General features: G+C 45.5%; 1 protein-coding gene across 3 annotated transcripts in view; it reads right to left on the minus strand.

Moving 5' to 3' along the window:
- Nucleotides 1–1,284: 1,284 nt before the first annotated feature.
- Nucleotides 1,285–23,041, minus strand: part of smpd4 (sphingomyelin phosphodiesterase 4) — a 73,525-nt gene continuing 51,768 nt past the window's right edge. For all 3 annotated transcript variants that reach the window (XM_060843836.1, XM_060843835.1, XM_060843837.1), the window contains 5 exons: nucleotides 21,435–21,640; nucleotides 16,781–17,017; nucleotides 13,898–14,029; nucleotides 12,889–13,017; nucleotides 1,285–2,263 (listed from right to left, as the gene is read on the minus strand). In XM_060843836.1, the coding sequence (XP_060699819.1) occupies nucleotides 1,940–2,263; nucleotides 12,889–13,017; nucleotides 13,898–14,029; nucleotides 16,781–17,017; nucleotides 21,435–21,640 (1,028 nt within the window). In that variant the 3' untranslated portion in view covers nucleotides 1,285–1,939. The remainder of the gene's footprint in view (nucleotides 2,264–12,888; nucleotides 13,018–13,897; nucleotides 14,030–16,780; nucleotides 17,018–21,434; nucleotides 21,641–23,041) is intronic.

Consider the following 23,041-nt stretch of genomic DNA (forward strand, 5'->3'; position numbering starts at 1 on the left):
TCAGGTGAATTGGCCATGCTAAATTGCCCATAGTGTTAGGTACATTAGTCAGAGGGAAATGGGTCTGGGTGGATTACTCTTCAGAGGGTCAGTGTGGACTGGTTGACCTGAAGGGCCTGTTTCCACACTGTAGCAAATCTAAAAAAAAATCCTCCCATTATATTAGCATTTATCACTGGCATTCATTAGGAGATGATTACCTTTGTGTGATTAAAAAGGTCCTATTCTAAGAACACAAACATAAAAATTTAAGAAAAAGAATCAAGTCTTTCCTCCCTTCAGTCATGCTCCACTGTTCTGGAGATCATGGCTAATTTAAACTTACACCTTCCAGCTCTTCATATGCCTAGATTCCCTGAAGATCCAAATTATAGTGATGAAGATCTTGAATATACTCAATGTCTCTCAAACACAGCTGCCTGGGATAGTGGATTCTTAAGTAGTTTTGTGAACCGGTCAGTGGTCATTCCAGGAACAGCTTGTTCCTAAATAGAATGCAAAACAGGGTCCTTCCTTGGGTAACAAAATCAAAATTATGTCATACTTTGGCATCACTTCAAGGCCCTAAATAACATCAGTAAAAATTTTTTACTCTTAGCTTTTACTTCAATGACTGGAATATAACTTGCTACTCACTGTATGATTATCCCCAAATACCTCAGAATATCAACATTTCCAATCTCATTAAAAAACTAAACATTTCCATTTTAATTTAAATTGCAGTGCCTCAAATACCAACTAGTAGAACATTAAAATACAAACAGATTAAACACTAAATTCAAGATTTATCAAATTCATTTTGAAAATACATTACTGATTTCCCTTTAGTGTGGCTGACAATTTTACACAGGATATTGACAGTAGTTTTGTACACTTCATCTTCAGATCAATTCCGCTGAAATTCAACACCTGTCATGCCAACGACACAAAAGTATTTCACAGAAAAAGGCAGAAGCAGTGAGGACATGGAACAGTGGGGAGCTGGATTCTATGCTGAATTAACAAAGCCCCACAAATTACTAGCATATAGAGAACTCTGCTCAACTTCCGCAGACAGAATTTCTCATTCTGGGATTGTGTGCACTCTCAACCCTACTCCATCCTTCTCCCAATCTTTCAACACAGATTGAATACATCAAGTCATTCAAAAAACAAAATGTTGGAAATAGCAAGTCAGGCAAGCATGTGCGCAGAAAGAAATGGAGTTAACCTTTCAAGCTGATGATATTTCGTCTAAATTCAGATCATCAATTTGAACCATCACCACAGATACTTTCCAACCTGTTCAATATTTCCATTATCTGTGTTTATTTTGGTATTATCAGTTCTGTAATTGTAATTTTCACATCATACAGCAGAATGCACACTCAGGAACAAGTTCAATTTTTGACAACAGCAATCCCTGCATTGCCAATATTTCCTTAGTTTGAAGTGATCAGTCCTAGGGCCTGCTTTAAACTTTCAGATGGATGACCATTTCATGGTACTTGGTCTCACTTCAGCTCAGTTCCATGCTGGTGCTAGTGGGTACAAGACAATCCATTCTCCAATGGTTGCAGCAACAAACATGAGAAATGAGCCAGTCTTGTAACTAAAGCACACTCCCAGAGCTGCAAATTAAATCCCAGTACAGACTGCAGAGTCTAACAAACCAGACCCAGGGCATTGGCTCAATTGATGTTTCTTCTGGCAAAACCTCACCACCACACGTCATGGGCAATACTGAGGGGACATCATATAACAAGAGAAAGGTACATAGTCATCTGTAAAAATAACTCTATAGTTAACAGCTCAGACAGTAACACTAAATAATTAAAAAAATATTTTTAAAACATAGGTATTGGTATCTGATTTAAAAATTGGTTTTAATTTTTACAATTGAAACAAATCGTTTTCTGAAGATGATAAAAAAAATAGAAACAGCTGACTCCTTTACTTTTCATGCCTGGTGAGGTTTTGTTTGATCTGTACAGAGAGCCCATACAATCCCACAGAGAAACCAGAAGGTCACGATCAAGAGAAAAGAAGCTAAGGGATTCAGGTTGAGTGTGGCACCAATAACCATACAAATGAAGAGAGAGAACAGCGTGCGATAACTAGCCAGAAAACGCAGGCTGAGCCGTGGACGTTGCTGTTGGAAGGTGCGGCATGTCACGGGACCTGACTTTATCCTCCGACTCAGCTCTGGGTAGGTCAGGTAATAACGAGCCAGTTTTCCCATTATACTGTCCCGCTGACACAGGGCCTCCATTTCACCAGCAAACTGTAGGACATGAAAGAGAGAAGAACATAAAAAATAGAAGGAGCATTAGGCAATTTAACCCCTGGAGCCTGAACCACCTGTTTAAGAAAGGAGGGAGAAAATCAGGAATTACACACCAGTTAGATGACCTTCAGGAAAATGCTGGAGTCTATTATACAGAATGTGATAACAGGAAACATAAAACACACCCAGTAATACATCAAGTCAGTTTGGATATATGAAAAGGAAAGTGTTTAACAAACCCAATGGAATTTTTTTGAAGTATGTAACTAGTAAAATAGATGAGGGAGAACCAGTGGATGTAGTGTGTTCATATTTTCAGAAATCTTTTGTCCCATGTGAGAGTAAAATCAAACTTTGTGGGATTGGTGTTAATAACTTCAGTAAAGCCTTTGATAAGGTTCCACATAGTAGGCTGTTGGAGAAAATGCAGAGGCATTGATTTGAGAGTAATTTAGCAGTTTGGATTAGAAACTGGCTTTCTAAAAGAAAGCAGCGAGTGGTGGTTGATGGAAAATATTCAGCCTGGAGTCTGGTTACTAGTGGTGCGGCACAAGTATCAGTTTTGGGACCACTATTGTTTGTCATTTTTATAAATGACTTAGATGGATGGATTAGTAGATTTGCAGTTGGCACTAAAGTCGGTGGAATAGTGGACAGTTTGGAAGAATGTTACAGATTGCAGGGGGACATAGATAAACTGCAGAATTGGGCTGAGAGGTGGCAAATGGAATTCAATGCAGCTAAATGTGAGGTGATGCACTTTGGGGAGAATAACAGGAAGGCAGAGTACTAGCTCATTAGAAAGATTCTTGGTAGTGTGGATGTGCAGAGGGATCGTGGAGTCCATGTACATAGATCCCTGAAAGTTGCCACCCAGGTTGATCATGCTGTTCAGAAGGCATCCAGTGTGTTAGGTTTCATTTGTGGAGGGATTAAGTTCCAGAGTTGCAATATCATGCTGCAACTATATAAACCACTAGTGCGGCCACACCTGGAATATTGTGTACAGTTCTGGTCACCATATTTCAGGAAGGATGTGGAAGCATTGGAAAAAGGAGCAGAGGATATTTACGAGGATGTTGCCTGGTCTGGAGGGCAGGTCTTATGAGGAAAGGCTGAGAAACTTTGGTCTATTCTCATTGGAAAGAAGAAGGCTAAGAGGGAATTTGATAGAGACATACAAGATGACCAGAGGATTAGATAGGGTAGATAGAGAAAGTCTTTTTCCTAGGATGATGACGTCAGCTTGTACGATGGGGCGTAACGACAAATTGAGGGGTGGTAGATTTAAGACAGATGTTAGAGGTAGGTTCTTTACTCAAGAGAGTGGTAAGGGCGTGGAATACCTTGCCTGCTAATGTAGGCAACTCAACCACATTAGGGAGATTTAAACAATCCTTGGATAAGCACATGGATGATGATGGGATAGTATAGGGGGATGAGCTGAGAATAGTTCACGGGTCGGCGCAACATCGAGGGCAGAAGAGCCTGTTCTGCGCTGTATTGTTCTATATAGTGGTATGGATTCAGAACTGGTTAACAGACAGGAAGTAGAATAGGAATAAATGGATCAGTTTCACACTGCAAGAAGTGTCAAGTGGTGCACCATAGGGATCCAGACCCAGCTATTCATAAAACATATCAGGGTGATTTAGACAAGTTGACTGACTGGGCAAGTCCGTGGCTGACACAGTATCACATTGGTAAACGTGTTATGTCAATTCTGCAGGAAAAACAGAATGACAGTATTATTTAAATGGTAGTAGATTGGGAAATGTGGATGCACAAAGAGACCTGGGTGTTCTTATACACTGGTCATTCAAGCACACAGGACCGCAAGCAATTAGGAAGGCAAATGGTATGTTGGTCTTCACTGCAAGACTGTTTGAAGACAGGGACAAGGAACTCAATGCAGTTTATAAGGCCTTGATAAGACCACAGCCAAATCCTGTGGAGAGTTTTGATCTCCTTGACTTAGGAAAAGAAATACCTGCCAGAGAGGGCCTGTGGTGAATATTCACCAGACTGACTCCTGGCATGGTATATTTGAAATACATGAGAAGTTAGGCTGACTAGGCCTATTTTCACAGGATTTTTGAGGAACAAGATGGGATTTCATTTCTGACAGGGTTGGACAGACTGCATGTGGAGATGATGTTTCCTCCTAGCCAAGGGTCCAGAGCAAGGGGTCGTAGTCTCAGGACACATAACAGACCATGTTGCACTGAAACAAGAAGAAATCTGCTCACCCAGAGGGTGGTGAACCTGCGGAATCATGGCTGATCAGACTTTTACTTTAACTCCACTTTCTTACTTGCCCACCAGAACCCTTTTGCCTTTACATCAAAACTCTCCCTATCTCAGCCTTGAATAAGTTCGATGATCTGGTCTCCAGAGCTCTCTGGGGACAACAAATCAAAAAACTAAATCCTCAGAGATGAAACTCCTTATCTCTGTCTTAGCTGAATGACCTAATTTTGAGATTGTGCCCCTAAATTGTAGATCCCCTCATAAAAGTCCCCATTAGCAGCTGCCAGAACTGCTATGTTTTCCCACCAATTTCTGTTATTGTTTCATTATACTTCAGTTTATACTCTACACCCAAGATCCCACATTCCGTAATGATGACTTCTTCAATGCTGGTCGGCGAAGGCTAGATTATGGCTAGATTATTAATCCAGAGATTCAGCTAATGTTCTGGGGACTTGGATTCAAAACCCACCATGGCAGATGGTGAAATTTAAATTCAACAACAAAAGAAAATCTGGAATTAAGAATCTACTGATGACCACGAAATCATTGTCGATTGTCGGAAAAACCCATCTGGTTCACTAATGTCCTTCAGGGAAGGAAATCTGCTATCTTCACCTGGTCTGGCCTACATGTGACTCCAGACCCACAGCATTGTGGCTGATTCTCAGTTGCCCTCTGAAATAGCCTAGCCAATCATTCAGTTGTACCAATCACTACAAAGTCTCAAAGAAATGAAACCAGACAGATCACCTGGCATCGATCTAGGCACTGGACGAGACAACGTCAGAAACAGCCCTGTCGACCCTACAAAGTCTTCCTCATTAACATTTGGTTCCTGATGAAGGGCTTATGCCCAAAACATCGAATTTCCTGCTCCTTAGATGCTGTCTGACCTGCTGCGCTTTTCCAGCAACACATTTTCAGCTCTGATCTCCAGCATCTGCAGACCTCACTTTCTCCTCCATTAACATCTGGGGGTTAGTATCAAAATTGGGAGAGTGGTGTCACAGACTAATTAAACAACAGTGTGTCAAAAATCATACTCATATCTTACAATGTCCCAGACATCACCATCCCTGGATATGTCTTGACTCACTGGCAGGACGGACCCAGCAGAGGTGGTATACAGTTGGAAAGGAGTTGCTCTGGGAGTCCTCAACATTGACCCTGTGGACCCCATTAAATCTCAGGGCTTTAGGTTGAACATGGGAATGGAAACCTGCTGACTACCATCTACCGTACTCTCTCAGCTGATGAATCGGTACTTCTCCAACATCAGTACAACACTTGGAGGAAGCACAATGAATGGCAAGGGCACAGAATGCACTCTAGGTGGGGGATTTCACTGTCCACCACCAAGAATCACTTGGCACAATACTATAAATCGAGCTGGTCAGGTCCTAAAGGACAGAGCTGCCAGTCTGGGTCTACAGCAGGTGGTGAGGGAACCAACAAGAGGAAAAGACATAGTTGACCTCCTCTTTACCAATGTGCCAGCTGCAGGTGCATCTGTCCATGACAGTATCGATAAGAATGACCACTGTACGTCCTTGTGGAGACAAAAGTCCCACCTTCACAATCTCCATTGTATTGTGTTTAGTGGGACAGACTTTGAACAGATCTACCAACTCAAGAATGGGCATCCATGAAGCACTGTAAGCCATCAACAGAATTAAAATTGTACTCTAACACAATCTGTAACCTCAAGGCCTGGCATATCCCCCATTCAACCCTGATTCAATGGAGAGTTCAGGAAGGCATGCCAGGAGCAGCACCAGACGTACTTGAAGATGAGGTATCAATCTGGTGAAGCTACCGAACAGGACTACCTGCATGCCAAACAGCATATGCAGCAAGCGATAAACAGGGCTAAATGATGCCATAGTAAAAAATGAGGTCTGCAGATGCTGGAGATCACAGCTGAAAATGTGTTGCTGGTCAAAGCACAGCAGGCCAGGCAGCATCTCAGGAATAGGGAATTCGACGTTTCGAGCATAAGCCCTTCATCAGGAATGCTTCGACGTTTCGAGCATAAGCCCTTCATCAGGAATGGTACAACCAACGGAGCAGATCAAAGCTTTGTAGTCCTGCCACATCTTGTCATGAATGGTAGTGGACAATTAAACAACTCACAGGATGAGGAGGTTCCACAAATGATGGAACAGTCCAACACATCAGGACAAAAGATGAGGCTGAAAATTTCGCAGCAATCTTCAGCTAGAAGCGCGAGTGTATGATCCACCTTGGCCTCCTCCAGTGGTCCAACCATTACAGATACAGTCTCCAGCCAATTCGATTCACTCCACATGATATCAAGAAACGGTTGGAGGCACGGGATATTGCAAAGGCAACACTCCAGTAATAGTACTGAAGGCTTGTGTTCCAGAACCTGCTGCTCTCTGAGCCAAACTGTTCCTGTACAGTTACAACACTGGCATCTGACTGACAATATGGAAAATTGCCCAAGTATGTTATGTTGTACATAAAAAGCAGGACAAATCCAACCCGGCAAATTAACTCCCCATCACTCTACTGTTGATTATCAGTAAAGTGATGGAAGATGACATCAACAGTCCTATCACATAGCACTCACTCAGTGATGCCCAATTTGGGTTCCACCAATGCCACTCAACTCCAGACTTCATTATAGCCTTGGTCCAAACATGGACAGAAGAGCTGAATTCCAGAGGTGAGGTGAGAGTGACAGCCTTTGACATTAAGGCTGCATTCGACCGAATGTGGCATCAAGGAGCCCGAGCAAACCTGGAATCAATGGATATTAGGGCAAGCTTTCTGGCGGTAGGAGTCATACCCGTCACATTGGAAGATGGTCAAAGTTGTCAGAGATCAGTCATCTCAGTTCCTCAGGACAGTGTCCTCGGTCCAACCATCTTCAACCGCTTCATTTATGACCTTCCCTACATCATAGAGTCAGAAATGGATGTTCACCGATAATTGCACCATGTTCAGCACCATTGGTGACTCCTCAAATTCTGAAGCAGTCCATGTCCAAATGAAACAAGATCCGGACAATATCCAGGCTGGGCTCATATGTGGCAAGTAACACGCACGCCACAAAAAAATGCCAGGATATATGACTGTCACCAATAAGAGACAATCTAACCACCACCCCCTTGCATTCAACAGGGTTACCATCACTGAATCCCCCCACTATCAACATCCTGGGGTTATCACTGACCAGAAACTCAATTGGACTCAACCCATAAACACAGTGGCTATACAAGAGCAGGTCAGAGGTTCGGAATATTGAAATGAGTAACTCACCTTCTGACTCCTCAAAGGCTGTCCACCATCTACAAGGCACAAGTCAGGAGCATGATGGAATACTCTCTGCTTGGTTGGATGAGTGCAGCCCCAACAACACTCAAGCAGCTTGACACCATCCAGGATAAAACAGTCCACTTGACTGGCAGAACATCCACCAGCATTCACTCCCTCCATCACTGATGCTCAGTCGCAGCAGTGTGTACTATCTACAAAATGCACTGCAGAAATCATCCAAAGATCCTCAGACAGCACCTTCCAAACCCATGACCACTTCCATCTCGAAGGACAAGGGCAGCAGATTTTGGGAACATCACCACCTTCAAGATCCCCTACAAGCCACTCAGCATTCTGACTTGGAAATATATTGCAATTCCCTCACTGTCACTGGGTCAAAATCTTGGAATTCCCTCTCCAATGGCAAGTGGACTGCATTGGTTCAAGAAGGCAGCTCACCATCACCTTCTCAAGGGCAACTAAGAATGGGAATAAATGCTAGTCAGCCAGTGACACCCACATCCCACAAATGATTTTTTTTTAAAAAGCTATCCTGCCACGTTCACAGATTTATACAGATATACCCATAAGCCCCTCTGCTTCTACACTCCTGTTAACACTGCAGTTTTTAGATTGTATTGATGCACCTCCCTCTTCCTTTCAGATGCATCAATTTACATTTCACGGCATTAAATTTTATCTGCTATCCATCGCACTAACCCATGTCCTTCTGAAGTATATGAAGTGCCTCACAGCACCAAGGAACTTGGGTAAAATTTCAACCTCAGGTAACTATCTGTGTGAAGTTTGCACATTCTCCGTGTCTGCAGGAGTTTCCACCAGTGACTCTGGTTTCCTCCCGAAGTCCAAAGATGTGCAGGTTAGGAGGAGTGACCAAGCTAAATTGCCCAAGGATATGCAACTAGGTGGATTAGCTATGGGAAATGCAGGCTAACAGAGATAGGGTAGGGGATGCTCTTTGGTTGTGGACTCAATGGGCCGAATGGCCTACTTCCACATTGCAGGAATTCTATGATTTGATCATTATTCTCCTCACAGTTCACAAGAACTCCAAGATTTGTCATCTGCAAATTTTGGAATGGTGAACAGCAACCAATTTCACGTATCACATATAGATCAAGGAAAGCACTGGCCCTACGACAGACCTCAGGTGAACAGTACCTTCCTCCAATTCGCAAAACAACTTTTCACTTTTTTTAACCACGGAGTTCAAGATACCTACCACTGACTGGAAAAAATCTTTCTTAAGTACCCTCTGAACTTCGCATTCCTTTACCTTAAATCTTTTCCCCGATTGACCACTTTGCTGAGGTGAAAATGTTCTATGTATTTCCCTCATACATTTGAACACCACAATCCACCTTCAAAGCCTTCTTTGCTTCAAGGTAAACAACCCCAGCCTAGTTTAGTCTCTCTTCACAGTTGAAATGCTCCATCCAAAGCAACATCCTGGTGAATCTCCTCTGCACCACCACAAGTGCAATCACATTCTGTGTAGTAACCAGAATTGCACACGACTCAAGCTGTGGCCAAACTAACATCATATACAGCTCTATCATAATCGTCTTGTTTCAATTAATAAAGGCAAGGTTCCCAAATTCTACATGGATTGCCTGATCCACCTATCCTGCTGCCTTCAAGGACCTACGGACATGCATAACAAGGTCCCTGACTTCTACACTCGTGGCTCCTCAACTATTCCAGAACACTCGTGGCTCCTCAACTATTCCAGAACACTCGTGGCTCCTCAACTATTCCAGAATCTTCTATAGGCCTGTCGGACGCCATTACACATGTGGCCTCCACAGCGCCCGCGGCACCAAAGGCCGCCGTCGACCGTGACGTCACTTCCGCCCCCACCGACCTCGGAGCCCCCGCGATCGCCGCCCCAACAACTGCCCCGGTGACCACCACACACACAACCGCTTCCACGATCGCCGACGGACCCGCGACCCACGCGGCCACCGGGAATGACCACCACTCCTCCGTCGCCGCAACCATTTCCGCCCCTCCGGTTGACGTCGGCGCAGCCACTTCCGCCCCCACTGACATCACTAACCTGCAGGAGCACAAATCCTCAGGTTTCCCCGCCCCCACGCCGTCTTTCGTCACTACGCGTAACCCCGCCCCCACGCAAACCTTCGCCACCACACATAACCCCGCCCCCACGCCGTCTTTCGTCACTTCACGTAACCCCGCCCCCACGCTTATTTCCGTCACGACGCATGACCCCGCCCCCACATCGAGCAACGTCACCACGTCTAACTCCGCCCCTACTTCGATCTCTGTCCCCGCCCCTAACCCCGCCCCCAGCTCCAGTTCCAGTCCCACACCAGGTCCTAGCTCCCAGCCTTGCCGGATTTTCACCATCCCTCCAGACCTCCCCCTCTCTGAGGATGAGAGATCAGTCCTCAGCAGGGGCCTCACCTTCATTCCCCTACGCCCTCGGATTAATGAGTTCAACACGCGGCGAGATATTGAACAATTCTTCCGCCGCCTTCGCCTCCGTGCCTACTTTCACGACTCTCGCTCACCCTCTGACGACCCCTTCTCCCGCCTCCAACGCACCCCATCCACCTGGACACCCCGTACTGGCCTCCTACCCGCCCTCGACCTCTTTATAGCCAACTGCCGCCGTGACATTAACCGACTCAACCTGTCCACCCCTCTCACCCACTCCAACCTCTCACCCTCAGAACGTGCAGCCCTCCACTCCCTCCGCTCCAATCCCAACCTCACCATCAAACCGGCAGACAAGGGAGGCGCGGTAGTAGTTTGGCGCACTGACCTGTATACCGCTGAAGCCAAACGCCAGCTCGCGGACGCCTCCTCTTATCGCCCCCTTGACCACGACCCCACCTCCCACCACCAAACCATCATCTCCCAAGACCATCCAGGACCTCATCACCTCAGGGGATCTCCCAACCACCGCCTCCAACCTCATAGTCCCACAACCCCGCACCGCCCGTTTCTACCTCCTGCCCAAAATCCACAAACCTGCCTGCCCCGGCCGACCCATTGTCTCAGCCTGCTCCTGCCCCACCGAACTCATCTCCCAATACCTCAACACGGTCCTGTCCCCTTTAGTCCAAGAACTCCCCACCTACGTTCGGGACACCACCCACGCACTCCACCTCCTCCAGGATTTTCGCTTCCCCGGTCCCCAACGCCTTATTTTCACTATGGACATCCAGTCCCTGTACACCTCCATCCCCCATCACGAAGGACTCAAAGCCCTCCGCTTCTTCCTTTCCCGCCGCACCAACCAGTACCCTTCCACTGACACCCTCCTTCGACTGACTGAACTGGTCCTCACCCTGAATAACTTCTCTTTTCAATCCTCCCACTTCCTCCAAACTAAAGGAGTTGCCATGGGCACCCGCATGGGCCCCAGCTATGCCTGCCTCTTCGTAGGATATGTGGAACAGTCCATCTTCCGCAACTACACTGGCACCACCCCCCACCTTTTCCTCCGCTACATCGATGACTGTATCGGCGCTGCCTCGTGCTCCCACGAGGAGGTTGAACAGTTCATCAACTTTACTAACACCTTCCACCCCGACCTGAAATTCACCTGGACTGTCTCAGACTCCTCCCTCCCCTTCCTAGACCTTTCCATTTCTATCTCGGGCGACCGACTCAACACAGACATCTATTATAAACCGACTGACTCCCACAGCTACCTGGACTACACCTCCTCCCACCCTGCCCCCTGTAAAAACGCCATCCCATATTCCCAATTCCTTCGTCTCCGCCGCATCTGCTCCCAGGAGGACCAATTCCAACACCGCACAGCCCAGATGGCCTCCTTCTTCAAGGACCGCAGATTCCCCCAGACGTGATCGACGATGCCCTCCACCGCATCTCCTCCACTTCCCGCTCCTCCGCCGCCACCAAGACAGAACCCCACTGGTTTTCACCTACCACCCCACCAACCTCTGCATACAACGTATCATCCGCCGCCATTTCCGCCACCTCCAAACGGACCCCACCACCAAAGATATATTTCCCTCCCCTCCCCTATCAGCGTTCCGCAAGGACCACTCCCTTCGTGACTCCCTCGTCAGATCCACACCCCCCACCAACCCAACCTCCACCCCCGGCACCTTTCCCTGCAACCGCAGGAAATGTAAAACTTGCGCCCACACCTCCACACTCACTTCCCTCCAAGGCCCCAAGGGATCCTTCCATATCCGCCACAAGTTCACCTGTACCTCCACACACATCATCTATTGCATCCGCTGCACCCGATGTGGCCTCCTCTATATTGGTGAGACAGGCCGCTTACTTGCGGAACGCTTCAGAGAACACCTCTGGGACGCCCGAACCAACCAACCCAATCACCCTGTGGCTCAACACTTTAACTCTCCCTCCCACTCCACCAAGGACATGCAGGTCCTTGGACTCCTCCACCGGCAGAACACAACAACACGACGGCTGGAGGAGGAGCGCCTCATCTTCCGCCTGGGAACCCTCCAACCACAAGGTATGAATTCAGATTTCTCCAGTTTCCTCATTTCCCCTCCCCCCACCTTGTCTCAGTCGGTTCCCTCAACTCAGCACCGCCCTCCTAACCTGCAATCCTCTTCCTGACCTCTCCGCCCCCACCCCACTCCGGCCTATCACCCTCACCTTGACCTCCTTCCACCTATCCCACCTCCATCGCCCCTCCCCCTAGTCCCTCCTCCCTACCTTTTATCTTAGCCTGCTTGGCTCTCTCTCTTATTCCTGATGAAGGGCTTATGCTTGAAACGTCGAATTCTCTATTCCTGAGATGCTGCCTGGCCTGCTGTGCTTTGACCAGCAACACATTTGCAGCCCTGACTTCTACAGGTCAACCATTCAACATGCACTCCTTTGCCTTGTTAATCTACCCAAAATGCATCACTTTACACTTTTCAAATAAATTCCATTTGCCCCTCTACACCCCACCTGATCAGCTCTCTTTATTAACTGCACCCAGGTCTTAAGGGGAAGAGGAAACATTATTCACATTGCGCAGTCAATTTTAAATAGAAAGAGAAAGAATCAGTACTAATAACTGCTGGCTATAATGACCAACATACCCGCTGGTTGATGGCAGATGATATCTGGAACAGTAGACGTACTAACAGGCCACTCTCATAGCTGCGAATTGGTTGCAGCTCAGGGTCTCCCTGATACTCTATCTCAAACCGTCGGAGTCCATTTATAATCTGCAAAACATGCACAATTTAGTACAGCCAGACAGCGGTACACAAGGAAGACAATTCAGCCCCTAAACCCTCTCCCCACCCACTAAGGAACAAGGCAGTAGACAGAACCACTGACCTTCTTCCTAGTGAAAGTCACATCATGAACCTAACCCAGTGTCAGCTCCATTAATCTGCTCCTCAGTGACAGTCAATGATCAGTGCACGTGTGGCAACTCGACATGTGAGTGAGCTGCAGCAAGTGCTTGAAAACTGGATGAGTTCCTCCCTCAGCCGCCCACAATTTCCAGCAATATTACCGGTTTGCTACGAGGAATGTAGCAGCTGGCTGATTTTCATCCTCCCTGGTTTCGAGAACATACATGTCTCCTACTCCCCCCACAACCAAGCCTACCAGCTGGCCATGATCAGTAAGGCTCATCTAGACTAGGAAGAAGCCACAGTGTTGTTTGTGAAAATACTTCAGACTCTTTCTGGAGAAATTTACTGAGCTGCTTGGAATGTTTCACTTTTTCAGGTATTAAGTTATTCGCAAGGGAAACGATTACTTTTATAATATGTCTCTCTAACCCCATGCCCAGGAGGTAGGTGATCGGTGTAAAGGCAGTACTCCAAAACTTGCTAAATGTGGTCCTATCCTTCCCAATGAAACATGGAATCAGAACAAGAGGTGGCATGGAATTCTTCAGTGAATTCCCCTAGCCTGCTCTGGCTCAGTAAACACTCAATGCATAACGAGGAACAGAAATGAAGGACAACTACTGGGAGCCAGGGCTGAGCAGTGAGACAAACAATGAAATACTGAAAACTCCATTTCTGCTCTGGTTTCTGAAACTCCTGTGTATCAGATGTGCTACAGCAAGTGACAGGGTTGTTTACATACCTGGTACCTGCCCAGTTGGGTCAAGGTCAGCCCATTCTCGCCCTGAATACAGTCGGGCATCTGGTGCCTTCCATTTTCATCTGTAGCTGCTCCCACATTCATTGCCAGAGATGTCAGGTGTGGGGTGCTGAACTGTGGACAAACAGATATCACTTTGATCAGCTGAACTTTCTAACTCACTCAGTTATTAGGAACTCAGTGGTGAGGATGTTCAAACTGTTTCCTATTGGAAACTTAAAGATTAAAAACATTTTACCACATTTGAAGTACTCCTTGTGATCACTTTTCCGAGGATGCGCGTCGTGTGAAATGCAGAGACTAGTGTTAAGCAACTTTTCCAATCAGCAACTATTTGAAATGAATAACTCAATCTTACCGAGGCAATGATTTGGTTTGAGCAGATCTGTTGGCTTGTAAGCCCGTGTGGCTTGCTTTCTTATTATTCACAAGGGGATACATTTGTAAATGTATCAAGCCCAGAAAAGAGAACAGTTATAAAATAAAAGCGAAACAGTGTAGATGCCGGAAACCTTAAAATTGAAAGCAGAAAATACTGGAGCATTTGTGGAGAGAAAGAACAGTTAACATTATGAATCTAGTAGGACTCTCCTTTAGATCTGAAAGGAGCTGGAGAGAGAGGTTTTATACTTCTGCACAGAGGGGAGGAATTTGAACAGCAGGTGACAATGCCCAGAACAAAACAAAGGCGGTGATAATAGTGATAAAGGAGTGACATAGATGAACTATAGGTGTACAGGTCGTTCTGGTATAATGTGTGTTATACCAATGTGAATTGGCTATAATGTGATTGACAAATTGTTCATTCCAGATTTAACATTATTAATCAAATTAAAATTCTACTATCTACTGTGCTGGAATTTGAATGATGGCCCCAGACTATTAGCCTGGGCCTCTGGATTACTGATACAGCAATATTACCAACACACTACTTTCTTGCCTTAATGAATTCAGTCTTTAAGATGGAGCTGAGGAAGAATTTCTTCTCTCAGAGGCTGGTGACTCTTTGGAATTCTCCACCACAGAGGGCTGTGGAAGCTCAATCACTGAGCAGGTTCAAGGCAGAAATTGAGAGGTTTCTGGAGATTAACGACAAAGGGATATGGAGATAGTGAAAGAAAGAGGCATTGAGGTGTCTTGAAAAATTATTAAAATACAGCAGAGAGACACTCTGAATCCATGACCGCATCATCTACAGAGCAGTTATGGTCCCCAGCCTCTGAAATGCATCAGAATCATGCACCACGTACAGCAGACCCCTCAAACCTCTGTATAGTTATAACTTTTTCAAAATCCAACAAATTCACTGGCAGGTTAAGTGTACCAACTTGAGTGGCCTCTCCCAGATCAATATGCCCAGTATCAAGGCACTGGTCACTCACGACCAGCTGTGATTGGGGGAGGGAACATTGTTTATGTGCTGGCACAACACTGATGAAACAAGTGCTCTACTCCAATATCCTCAATAGTAAGTGATCACTAGGTGGTCAGAGGAAACACTACAGGACACCCCAAAAGCTCCACTAAACAACTGCAACACCTTTACCAATATATTGGAATTACTTATCCTGGAAGGCACAAACTGGAGAAGAAACGTCTGCAAAAGCAGTAATCACTTTGAGCATCACCAAGTGGAGCAGCTGGAAACCAGGGGTAAGCAGCCCGTCTCCTCAAACAACACTGCCCCGCCAGAGGCAGAGTCTACAATTCCAGGAGTGGACCATACTGCAGGGCGGTGTGGAGGCTCAGTGGTGAGCATCGCTGCCTCGCAGCACTAGGGACCCGGGTTTGACCCCAGTCTCAGGCAACTGCCCATGTGGAGTTTGCATATTCCCCCAGTCTGCGTGGGTTTCAGCCGGCTGCTCCTGATTCCTCCCATAGTGCAAAAATGTGCACATTAGGTGGATTGGCCTTGCTAAATTACACTGTGTTCAAGGATGTGCAGGCTAGGTGGGTTAGCCATGGAAAATGCAGGGTTACAGGGATAGGGTAGGGGGATGGTTCTATGTGGGATGCTGTTCAGAGGGTTGATGTGGACTTCTTGGGCCTTATGGACTGTATCCACACTGTAGGGCTTCTTAAGTGGAAGCAACTCATCCTCAGCCATGAGAGACTGTTGAAGAAGAATGACCATGTCTGAAAATCCTTTACTAGCTTGTGTCTTCTACCAGCCTGACTTCCAGTGGAGATATCAGTCTGGGATGCAGGTTTCCTGAACCTGAATTGCACTTTATGCACTGAGCTGGGAAGCAGATTGAAAAAAGTCAAAATCAATCCTTCGTCCATACCTGCCTATAACCAAAGCTTCCTAGATAAAGGTAGAGGTTTTGATATAGTGCAGGTGAAGGGATTGAATTGGGAGTGTGCATAGAAATATATTTCCATTATCTAAACAACAAAAAAGATTTGCTGTTCACTTGCAGTTCATTTCCCCAAAATGTTTTGGGCATAACGTAACTGCAGTTCATAGGGCGAAGGATGTTTGGTTGCTAGGCAAAGGAAAACAATCTGACTCTTGGACTCTGTAAGTAGTCCAATGCTGTAGAATCTTCCAACAGATAAACAAGGGAAGATGTCTCATTTTAGAACATCGCCAGTTGCCCTCCAGGCACCCCCACAGCTCTCTAACAGTGGTACTGGCCTGATACGTAAACACATTCATCAGAATTTGATTTCCTCCCCAGCACCTCCATAGCCAGAAATCTCAAAGATCACAGTTAGAACTCCCTCTGCACCCGAGGGTTGTAACAGTAGAAATCCCTTAGCAATGCAAGATTAGCAGAGGAACCAAACCCACCAATTTAGTCTGTATCCTGAGCAAAGTCTCACTCAAATCAATTCTAACATTCAAAATATGAAACTTACCTTGAACACTAAACACAAGTACTCCAGTGATCTTTCAAGGTACTCATCAGTTTTCCGTATCTCATCAGGTCCCAAGTCATCCAGGTCACTGCCTCCGTAAGTTGAGGTGTTGAAATCATAGGTGGTCAGGCCCAATAAGGACATGAGCGACTGGCCTGTCGATTGCTCAGCTGTATGATCAGAGATTGATTTTGCTGTCTGCTTGGCCTGTGCTATTAAATGGGCCAGTTTCAGAACCTATGGAAGAATGAGCCAATAATTCAGATAGATATAAGCTTTGCACCTACCCTGACTGTAAATATCAGTTCAACTAATTCAGCAGGGCGATGGAAACTGTCGCTCCAGTGTATACAGAAGTATGAGAACAGTGAGGTCAAGAATAAGGTTTCAAGGTCACAGGTGTGTACCAGCAGACAGGGAGGTGGTTTGAAGTATGTCCACTTCAAAGCCAGGTGCATCCAGAATAAGCTGGGTGACCTTGCAGCATGGGTTGGTACCTGGGACTTCAATGTTATGACCATTTCAGAGACATGGATAGAGCAGGAACAGGAATGGTGTTGCAAGTTCCAGGGTTTAGATGTTTAAGGAAGATCAGGGAAGGTGGTAAAAGAGGGAGATATGTGATACTGTTAGTCCAGGACAGTATTATAGTGGCATCGTCTACTGAAGTACTGTGAGCTGAGATTAGAAACAGGAAAGGAGACGTCACCATGTTGGGAGTTTTCTATAGGCCCCTGAATAGGTCCAGTGACATAGAGGAAAGGATAGCAAAGATGATTCTGGATAGGAGCAAGAGTGACAAGATAGTTTCCAAATATTGACTGGAAATGCTATAATTCAAATGTTTTAGATGGGTCAGTTTTTGTCCAATGTGTGCATGAGGGTTTCCTGACACAGCATGTAGATAGGCCAAAAAGAGGTGAGGCCACATTGGATATGGTATTCAACCTGGCCAGGTATTACATTTGGAGGTAGCTGAGCACTTAGGCGATAGTGACCACAGTTTGGTTACATTTACTTTAGCAATGGAAAGGATTAAGTATATACTGCAAGGCAAGAGTTAGAGCTGGGGGCAAGGCAATTATGGTGCAATCAGGCAAAATTTAGGATGCATAGGATGAGGAAGGAAACTGCAGGGGCTGGAGCTTGTTCAATGAAGAACTGCCGTGTGTGTTTGATAAATATGCACCTGTCAAGCAGGGAGGAAGCAGTCAAGTGAGGGAACCAGGGTTTACTAAAGAAGTTGAACCTCTTCCTTGTTAAGAGGAAGAAGGAGGCTTATGTTAGGATGAGATGTGAAGGATCAGTTCGGGCATTTGAGAGTTACAAATTAGCCAGGAAGGACCCAAAGAGAAAGCTAAGAAGAGCCAGGAGGGGACATGAGAAGTCTTTGGCAGGTAGGATCAAGGAAAACCCTATAGCTTTCAAGAGTATGTCAGGAATAAAAGAACAACTAGGGTTAAGATTAGAGCCAATTAAGGACAGTAGTGGAAAGTTGCGCATGGAGTCCAAAGGGATAGGAGAGATGCTAAATGAATACTTTTCATTAGTATTGACATAGGAAAAAGACAATGTTGTCGAGGAACATACTGAGATACAGGCTACTAGACTAGATGCGATTGAGGTTCATAAGGAGGCAGTATTAGCAATTCTGGAAAGGGTGAAAATAGATAAGTCCTCTGGGCCAGATGGGATTTATCCTAGGATTCTCTGGGAAGCCAGGGAGGAAAATGTCAAGCCTTTGGCTTTGATCGTCATTGCCTCCAGGAATAATGCCAGAAGACTGCAGGATAGCAAAAGGGGAGTAGAGACAACCCTGGTAATTCTAGACCAGTGAGCCTCCCTTTGGTTGTGGGTAAAGTGTTGGAAAGGATTATAAGAGATAGGATTTATAATCATCTAGAAAAACTAATTTGAGCAGGGAGAGTCAACACAGTTTTGTGAAGGATAGGTCGTGCCTCATAAACGTCTTTGAGAAGGTGAGCAAACAGGTGGGTGAGGGTAAAGCAGTTGATGTGTATTTGGATTTCAGTAAGGTGTTTGATAAGGTTCCCGATGATAAGTTATTGCTGAAATTATGGAGATATGGGATTGAGGGTGATTTAACAGTTTGGATCAGAAATTGGCTAGCTGAAAGGCAATGGGTGGTGATTGACGGAAAATGTTCAACATGGAGTTCAGTTACTGTTGTTTGTCATTTTTTTAATAAATAAGTTGGATGAGGGTGTAGAAGGATAGGCGAGTAAACTGGCAGATGACGCTAAGTGGTGGAGTTGTGGCTAGTGTAGAAGGATGTAGTAGGTTACAGAGGGACATAGATTAGCTGCAGACCTGGTCTGAGAGGTGACAAATTTAGTTCAATGCAGAAAAGTGTGAGGCGATTAACTTTGGAATAAGTAACAGGAATAGAGAGTACTGGGCTAATAGTAGGATTCTTGGTAGTGTAGATAAGCAGAGAGATCTTGGTGTCCATGTGCATAGATCGCTGATGGCTGCCACCCAGGTTGATAGCGCTGTTAAGGCGGCCAATGGTGTGTTAGCTTTTATTGGTAGAGGGACTGAGTTTCAGAGCCATGAGGTCGTGTGGCAACTGTACAAAACTTTGGAGTGACCAAATTTGGAGTATCGCTTACAGTTCTGGTTGCCACATTATAGAAAGGATGTAGAAGCTTTGGAAAGGGTGCATAGAGGTTAGGTCTTAAGAGGAAAGGCTGAGGGACCTGAGACTGTTTTCGTTAGAGAGAAGGAAGTTAAGAGGTGATTTAATTGAGACATAGAAGATAATCAGAGGGTTAGATAGGGTGGACAGTGAGAGCCTTTTTCCTCAGATGATGATGGCTAGCATGAAGGAACATAGCTTTAAATTGAGGGGTGATTGATGTAGGATAGATGTCAGAACTAGCTTCTTTACTCAGGGAGAGTGGTAAAAGCATGGAATGCCCTGTCTGCAACAGTAGTGGACTCGCCAACATTAAGGGCATTTAAATGGTCACTGGATTACTTACTTACAGTGTGGAAACAGGCCCTTTGGCCCATCGAGTCCACACCAACCCTCCGAAAAGCAACCCACCCAGACCCATTCCCCTACATTTACCCCTTACCAAACACTACAGGCAATTTAGCATGGCCAATTCACCTGGCCCGCACATCTTTGGACTGGGGGAGGAAACTGGAGCACCCGGAGGAAACCCACACAGACATGGGGAGAACATGCAAACTCCACAGTCAGTCACCTGAGGCGGGAACTGAACCCAGGTCTCTGGCGCTGTGAGGCAGCAGTGCTCACCACTGAGCCACCGTATGGATGATAATGGAATAGTGTAGGTTATTTGGGCTTTCAATTGGTTTCACAGTTCGACGCAACATTGAGGCCAAAGGGCCTGTACTGCTCTGTAATGTTCTATGTTCTAACTCAAATGATGGTGGGCGGCACGGTGGCACAGTGAGCGACACAGTGGCACAATGGTTAGCACTGCTGCCTCACAGCGCCAGAGACCTGGGTTCAGTTCCCGCCTCAGGTGACTGACTGTGTGGAGTTTGCATGTTCTCCCCATGTCTGTGTGGGTTTCTTCCGGGTGCTCCAGTTTCCTCCCCCAGTCCAAAGATGTGCGGGCCAGGTGAATTGGCCATGCTAAATTGCCTGCAGTGTTTGGTAAGGGGTAAATGTAGGGGTCTGGGTGGGCTGCGCTTTGGTGGGTCAGTGTGGACTTGTCGGCCCGAAGGGCCTGTTTCCACACTGTAAGTAATCTAATCTAATCTAAAGGTTTTTCACCATGTCCCATTCATCACTAACCTTGACTGACACCAGCTTGATTTGAAAAGTCCTTTTAAGTATTTGCACAGCCACTCTCATCCCTAACTCTGTAATCCCCGCCTAAGTTCAATATCTGCACTCCTTTAATTTTGGTCACTTATACATCATCAACTTTAACAAGTCGACCACTGGGCACTATACCTTTGGCTGCCTAAACCCCGAGCTCCAGAATTTGTCCCTAAACCTTTCAGCCTCGCCCTGCTTTTTAAATACATTATTCAAAAGCTATTTCTTTGACCAAACTTTTGTTCATTTGACCTCATGTGGCTCAGTGTCAAGTTTCGCTCAATGACCCTCTATTGAAACATTCTGGGATCCAGTTGTAGGTTGTTCTTAAACTAAGCAGCAATCTTCAGTTCTAAAGTGCAGTCGAGCCTAGTGTTGCAATGAGTGAATGCTTAAACTGAGCTCCCTTTGACTCTTTGGAAGTCTGTCTTATCTACAGAGTCAGGAGGAAATAGGGAACTCAGTTTAAGCATGTTAGGTCATTTACTCCCTGGATCACCAGGCTTGACTGCACTTTAGAACTGTAATTTGCTGCTTAGCTCAACAACATCATTATGGAGTTACCACAGGACTCCAACAATAATCAATGCCCATGGGGTCATTTATCATATTTTGTTTGTTTGTTTAAAATATATATATATATATATATATATATAAAAAGAAGTCAGCATCTCTGGGACTCATACCTCTGTCTTCAAGGAGTGAGGAGGACTATTTCATGACTGTTTTCTGGTTTCCCATGACCCCAGATCTATCACATCCCTAGTTCTTACATTCCACCAAAGAGACAAGGGAACATGGATCAGGGATGAACATTCAGCACCTTGTACTCACCAGATTCCTGACTTCGGACCCAAACATCTGCTTGTACACACAGTCCTGCCCCTCCAAATTGTACACATGACTCTTGACTCTGAAGGCTGTATCCGCCATTGGGGAATGCCATGAGGACATGTAGGTGCTGCTGAAGCCAGGAGACGTATATACACGATGCTGCCTCGGGCGATGCATTGGATCAGGCTCCATGAACAAGCGCTCAGCTGTTTATAAACAGGACACATTGTGGAGTTTACATCACTGCCAAAAGTAAAACGGTTACCTTCCAGGAACTGGTGGAAATTCCTCAGCCATGCTCAATATCACCCGACACAGAAGCTCACAGACTGGGGAAGATTACTCAGAACCCAGACTGAAGCACCAGTGCAGAAATGTGGGAGGCGCAGCACGAAACAAGGCAGCATTGCCAGAGGGAACCCTGCACCCCTGGGGCAGGGGGCAGCAAATGCAAACCATACAATTTGGATCTGTGGGTCCTTTCAGATGGAAAGATTGAGAGAGACTACTTTGAAGGCATTAAACTGGAAAGTAGACAGGCAAGCAATAAAGACACAGCTGTAATTACAGATGACTTTAAACTGCATACAAATTGGGCAAATGAAATCAGTAATGACAGCAAAGGGAAGTGAGTATGAGACGTTTTTCTGGATTAAAATATCAAGGAACCAGCAAGAGAGCAGGCCATCCTGAACAGGGTATTGTGTAATGAGAAAGGAATAATTGGCAATCTAGCTCTGCAAGGTCACTCGGGGAATAGTGGCTATGATTGAATTTTTCATTAAGGTGGGGAGTGATGTGGTTAATTCTGATACCAGGGTTCTGAATCTGAATGAAGTAAAGCATGATTTGAATGAGATGTGAGCTGGTTATGATAAATGTTACTGAAGGAATGATGGTGAATAGGCAATGGTAAACACCTAAAGAGCACATCTGACTCAAACATAAAACAGACAAGGTGACCAAAGCGTGGCCAACAAGGGTAACAATATCAGATCCAAGGAAGAGACAAACAAATTGTCCAAAAAAAAGCGGAGCTGAGGATTGGATGTAGTTTAAATATCAGCCAAAGAGAACAAAGAGACTGATTAAGATGGGTAAAATAGATGATGAAGGTACGCTTGTGGGGAAGACACCCAGAGAATCTTTTACAATTCGTGTGGATGTGAAGATAAAAAGTTAGTGAAGATAATCAATCTTACAGTCAGAGACTGCGAAAGCTATAATGGGGAACAAAGAGACGGAATACCAGTTAAATACATATTTTGGTTTGATCTTCGCAAATTAGGACATGGATAATCTTCCTAAAATGTTGGAGAACGGAAAGGGAGGAGGAGGGGAAGAAGGAGCTAAAGGGAATAATTATTAGGAAGGAAATGGTATATGGGAAATTAATGGGATTAAAACCAATAAGTCTCCAGGGCCAAATAACCTACATCCCAGAGTAGTTAAAAATGTGAACCTAAGAAATAGTGAATAAATTGGTGGTCATTTTCAAGATCCTTTACACCCTTGGAGCAGTTCCATTAGATTGCTTGGCAGCTAAGGCCATTTAGGACTGGCTATTTACCCAGACAGTAGTGAGCCTGGGGAATTCTCTGCCACAG

Source organism: Hemiscyllium ocellatum, chromosome 24, assembly GCF_020745735.1.
Source record: "Hemiscyllium ocellatum isolate sHemOce1 chromosome 24, sHemOce1.pat.X.cur, whole genome shotgun sequence".
Classification (NCBI taxonomy): domain Eukaryota; kingdom Metazoa; phylum Chordata; class Chondrichthyes; order Orectolobiformes; family Hemiscylliidae; genus Hemiscyllium; species Hemiscyllium ocellatum.